Source organism: Bidens hawaiensis, unplaced genomic scaffold, assembly GCF_021521415.1.
Source record: "Bidens hawaiensis isolate Kalapana, Puna unplaced genomic scaffold, B.hawaiensis_p1.1 tig00019438_1, whole genome shotgun sequence".
NCBI classification, from domain to species: Eukaryota; Viridiplantae; Streptophyta; class Magnoliopsida; order Asterales; family Asteraceae; genus Bidens; species Bidens hawaiensis.
Genome location: NW_027492950.1, coordinates 219085 through 224543, shown reverse-complemented (window position 1 = coordinate 224543; position 5459 = coordinate 219085). Strand labels below are relative to the sequence as shown.

The 5459-nt window shown below is 36.8% G+C and overlaps 1 protein-coding gene across 1 annotated transcript; it reads right to left on the bottom strand.

The window, feature by feature from the left end:
- Nucleotides 1–305: 305 nt before the first annotated feature.
- Nucleotides 306–5069, bottom strand: LOC143558332 (putative disease resistance protein At4g33300). Its single transcript, XM_077047181.1, has 6 exons — nt 4610–5069; nt 3831–4175; nt 2864–3267; nt 2439–2794; nt 2163–2368; nt 306–1316 (listed from the first exon to the last, which is right to left on the bottom strand). Exons 1-6 carry the CDS (start codon nt 4944–4946, stop codon nt 481–483), a joined length of 2484 nt encoding a protein of 827 aa, XP_076903296.1. The 5' UTR covers nt 4947–5069; the 3' UTR covers nt 306–480.
- Between the last annotated feature and the right edge of the window lie 390 nt (nt 5070–5459).

Below are 5459 nucleotides of genomic sequence, written 5' to 3'. Positions count from 1 at the left end.
CCTTAATCGTTTTTCCGGCGGCGGCAATAGACGACGGCGGCGGCAGTTAACAACAGTAGCCGGAAACAACAGTACAGCGAGAATAATGAGCTGCGGTGGTGTTATGGACGTGTTGGAGAGCTCCGGTAAGGGTTAATAGGGCTGTTGTTACCGGATCTTGAAGAAGGAGCTTCGTATCGTCAGTGGCCGGAATTGGGGTTAATTTCAAAATTCAAAACCCTTGTTCAAGAAATGAATCTAAAAGTTTGTTTAGAGAAAGAAAAACAGGGGTGGTGGGGGTGGAAGTGTTAAACATATTCCAAAAAGAAAAACAAAAATGATTTCACATTCAAATAAAGAAATTTGATTAAAAAAAACAAAACAACTAATGGCACAATTAGTTTTATTTCTACTTAAACTTAAATGTGCCTAGAACCCACTTTATTTCTCTTAACTATTTACCTATTTAACATCTATAAAAAGTTAAAAAAAAAAGTTTATTTACTCGGTAAGCCAATCTAGATCAAAACATTGCTCGGCAACTTGAATACATAAACCAGGCAAATCTTGCTCAAAATCTTTCCACTGCCATGAAACCTCTTCATCACATAAAACGCGTCTCAACTTTCCGATACGTGCTAATGATTTAGGCAACTTTCTTATTTGTGGGCACTCGTGCATATCAATATCTTTTAAACTCAAACAACCGCCAATTTCATCACTAAGACAACGAAGATTTACGCATTGAGACACATCAATATGTTCCAACCATACAAGATTCTTTAACCCAATCGGAAGTGTTTTAAGCTTCGGGCAGGCATTAACTTTCAATATTTGTAAAAATATCAGCTTCCCGAAATCACTTGGGAGCTCTTCAAGACTCTCACAGTTTGTGATGCTTAAATTTCTTAATGTTTTAATGTGGCAAATACTTGAGGGTAAAACGGTCATTTCAATGCAGTGGTCCATCGTGAGTGTTGTGAGACGAGGGAATAACTGAGAGAGATCTAGATCCGATTGGTCGTCTTGAAGGTTTATTTTACAAAGTAGTAAGGAGATTTTACAGAGGTTTGCGAGGGGTAAAATGGTCTTTATGGGTAGTTGTGGGATGGTAACCTTTTCGAACCAGAGGCTTCTTAAATTGGATAAAGTGCCCAAAACCGATTTGTTATGAAGATTTGCAGTTTTCGTGTTGTAGTTTATTAACACTAACGATCTAAGTTTTGGCATGTTTGATATAAACGGGGGGAGAAAGTAATCAGTCGAATCGAAGTTTACTATTAAGACTTCGGCTTTTGGAAATTCCATTTTTAACCAATCCATTTCTTGCATTTCACCTACAAAGTTCAACAATCTAAATTAGCATTTTTTAACCCATGAGAACCCATTACCAAAAAAATCATTAGGCCCCACCAACACCCTATTAACCAGTGCAATCTAAAAGTAAAAATTGCAGCTTGCATTGGGCAGGTGGCCTTCAAGTAGGGATGTAAACGATCCAAGCTGAGCCTCGTGAGTAGTTTTTTCAAGCTCAAGCTTAGCTCGGCTCGTTTATTAATTATTAAACAAATAAATGCATTTACAACAATTTTTATATAAATAGTCCCTCCTACGTAAAATGATTGAAATGCCCTTTCATTTAACAAAAAAAAAATATAAAAAAACAACGGTGGCCAAAAGGACTCAAATGGTTAAAAACATTTGAAAACTCAAGCCATGATTTAAGAAAAAACAAGAATTCGTACTCAAGTAGTTGAAACGAGCAAATCTCAGCAACAAAAAAACAAAATTAACCCTATAAAACAATATATTTTATTAGTTTTTGTTATTTCAAAATTGTAAGTTTTTTTATTATAAATGAAAAGATATTTAATACATTAAATAAAAATTATAGATAGCTTGTTCAGGCTCGTGAGCCTGCTTAATCTCAATAAGTGAAGCTAAGACTCGGGCTCGTTTATTAACCAAGCTTATTTTTTAGGCTCGAGCTCGTCTAAGCTCAAACTGAATCGAGCTTTTAGCAAGTCGATCTCGAGTAGCTCGTAAGCGGCTTTGCTCGTTTACACCCCCTTGAAGGTTTATAAACATTTACAGTATAGATTATAATCAGTACAAATAAACATTTACAGTATAGATTATAATCAGTACAAACACATGAGTTAAATTAAAGCTAAAAACTTTACCTGTATGAACCGAAACGATTCTTGCAAGAAATGGGTTTTCAGCATCCCTCTCCCATTCCTTGGGCACCCCATTTTCTCTACGGGCCATGACCAATCGCGTCCGATTATTTACACTCTCGAGACCGCTCATATGAATCGCAAGATCTCTCAACACATCATGCTGTGAAACTGAGATATCACAGTAGCTACCATACCTATCTCCAGCCCTATATTAATTAAATATAAATCACATTAATATTTTAATCGTTCATATATACAAAATTCAATATACATTACCTTGAATCATTCACAAGTGTGACAAGATTCTTGCTCGAGAGTTCAACAAGAATCGCAAACGCTTCTTCTTCATCAATATCGTGAAGCGCGGTCCAAATATTGGAAAGAACGTCTAAAGGTATCTTTTTGTCTTCTGGAAACGAACCCAAATCAAGAAAACAGTTTCTCACCTTTTCAGGAAGGCAATCAATGCTAAGTTTCATTCGGTTAAGCAATTCGGCTTCATGTGATTCACATATAGGTTCGGCTCGTGACAGCCGGTTTTTAGCCCCGATCCAGTACTTTTCAGGATTGTCTCTAAGAGATGCACCGATCACTTTTAGAGCCAAAGGCAAGCCTTTACATTTCTCCACAATCTGTTCAAGCATTCAGAGTTTAAGCCATGAATCACTTAACTTAATAGATTATATGCAACAATTTTTTACCTGCTTGATTAGATCTTGATCAGCATGAGGTGGGATTGATGTGGTTCCATAAACAGTGTGACAGAACAGTGAGACTGCATCCTCTTCTCCCAACAATTCCAGTTCATAAGTCGAGTTTAAAACCGGAGATGAAAACTTGATACGCGATGTCACGAGTGTTTTGCAACCGGGAACTTTGAATATAAGGCGTTGGAGAACCGGAAGTGACCACACATCATCTAACACAACAAGGGTAGGAGTCACTGTGTTAATATTATTACTGTATCCGAGTGTCCATTGGGAATCTATATCAGAACAGCCATTAAATTTGCTTTCTGAAATAAACCCTTGAATCTTTTGCCTTAATTGTTCCACATTTGGAGATTGGGATACAGTCAAGAAGAAGATTTTGTGATTAAAGTAACCTGAAACAAAAACAGACATTTCGTCAAACACCTTATAATTTCAACATCATGGAAGTCTAGTCGTGAGCAATAACCAAACCATTAACTGAACACGAACCAAAAAACCGACGAAACTGAACTGAAACCGAATTAACCAAAATTTGTTATTATTTATTTTGTATCCTCTGCTAACTGAAATTTACCAAACCGAACCATTCATATTTTCATATATTTCTAGCTGTTATACCTCCATTTCATGTATTTCATGCTTTATAACTTCGATTCATGTATTTCTAAGCAAAAATTTAGCCCAAGTTTGGTTTTGGTTAATGGTTATTAACTGAACTGAAAACCGACAAAGTAACCAAATAAACCAAACCAGTTAACTAAAAAACGGCTTTTAAATAAAACCGACAAACTAACCGATTAACAGAAAACCGATTGGTTAATAAAATAGATTAACAGATAAAGTCGGTTTTGATTCTGGCTAATAACAGAACCGAACTGTGCACACCCCTGCCTGAAACACCAGAGGCATTTCGTCAAACGCCTTATACAAAACAATAAAAGGAAAGAAAACATACTTTTAACATCATCATCTCTGCAAATCTCTCTAGCTAAAGTAGTCTTCCCACTCCCACCAATTCCATTAATCCCAATAACACTCAAATCATCTCTGTCCAAAATCATATCCTTCACTCTTCTCTTCCCCAATTCCATTCCCACTTTCACCAAACTACCTTCATACACCTCCTCCTCTTCCATCCTAACCACCGCCTCCGTCCACCACCCACCACCACCACCACCAATCATCATTGATCCAAGCCGCTGCTCGACTCGCCTAAACGAGCCGTCAAGCCGATCCATCCGCTCCATCGACTCAAACCTCAAATGATGCACATCAGCTAGCACATGCGCCTGAAGCGGACCTTCATTACATCACAATAATTGTAATTAGTAATTAGCATGCATAGATTGTTTATATAATTATAATTAGTTTATTTTAAGCATAATTATAGTTAAAAAAATAGATCATGTAAATATAACTAGCAAAATTATTTATAGGAATAATACTCTTACATATGTATTAAAAATAAGTTCGGTACTGGTACTGATCTTGAAAATCCCAAATATTTGGTACTGGTACTTTGTGCAAAATCCGAGAAATATCAATACCATACTGACAGTGAAAACTCAAAACTCGGTACCGATTCGATACCGAGTGCGTACTAAATTCGGTACCGGTGCTTTTAATTAAACTTTCCTTTGTTCATATTTCGAGAAATAGTATTTCTATATTACCATTTTGATAAGTTGTTATAACTAACTAACAAACTAATTAACTAACTAACTTACTAACTACCTTGAACGAATCTCGATATCTTCTTCTCTAGCTTCTCCATCTTCCGTGACAACTGAAGGTTCTTATACACGTTCCACCGGCTAGAATTAAGCACTTTCCCGGCGAGTTCATGACCGTCGTGAAGAGCGCGTGAAATAGCGTCGAGTTGGTGCTGACGTGTAGCGGTTAACTCGACGCCGGAGTATTTGATTTCGTGGATGATTGGGAGGAGTTCGTTGATGGTGAGAATAAGCTGTTCGGCGCTGTATTTGCAGAAGCATGCTTTGCGTGTTATGCTTATGAGCATTTTTAAAAGCTCAGTGGCGATCTCGCCGGCGAAGAAGTCTGTTACCGCCATGGTTGGTTGGCGTTAGGAGAGAGATGTTAAAGAGTGAATGCGTTGAAGATTTATTAATGGGAGGAGCTTGGGTATGTGATGTGGTGGACTGAAATTACGAGGCTGTCCCTGTGTTTGGTGTGACGTTGTGACTTGTGGATTGGGCTAAAAAACAATAATATGCTTTAAATTAAAATCTAAAGGTTTTTTTTTATTATTATTTTTTTAAATAGTGGTGGGTCTGAGTTTGGAAACAAGATGATTTCTCAATCCTCACAACGATGGGTGAATTATCTTTGGAGCTTTAATATCAATATGGACAGTTGACATTACGTCTCGTATAGAATCACATGGGTGTAGTGTGTAGTTCTAAACGTTGTTGAAAAAAAAAGATCTAACCACTAAAAAAACAATAATATGCTTTAAATTAAAATCTAAAGGTTTTTTTATTATTATTTTTTTAAATAGTGGTGGGTCTGAGTTTGGAAACTTGAGTTAAGATGATTTCTCAATCCTCACAACGATGGGTGAATT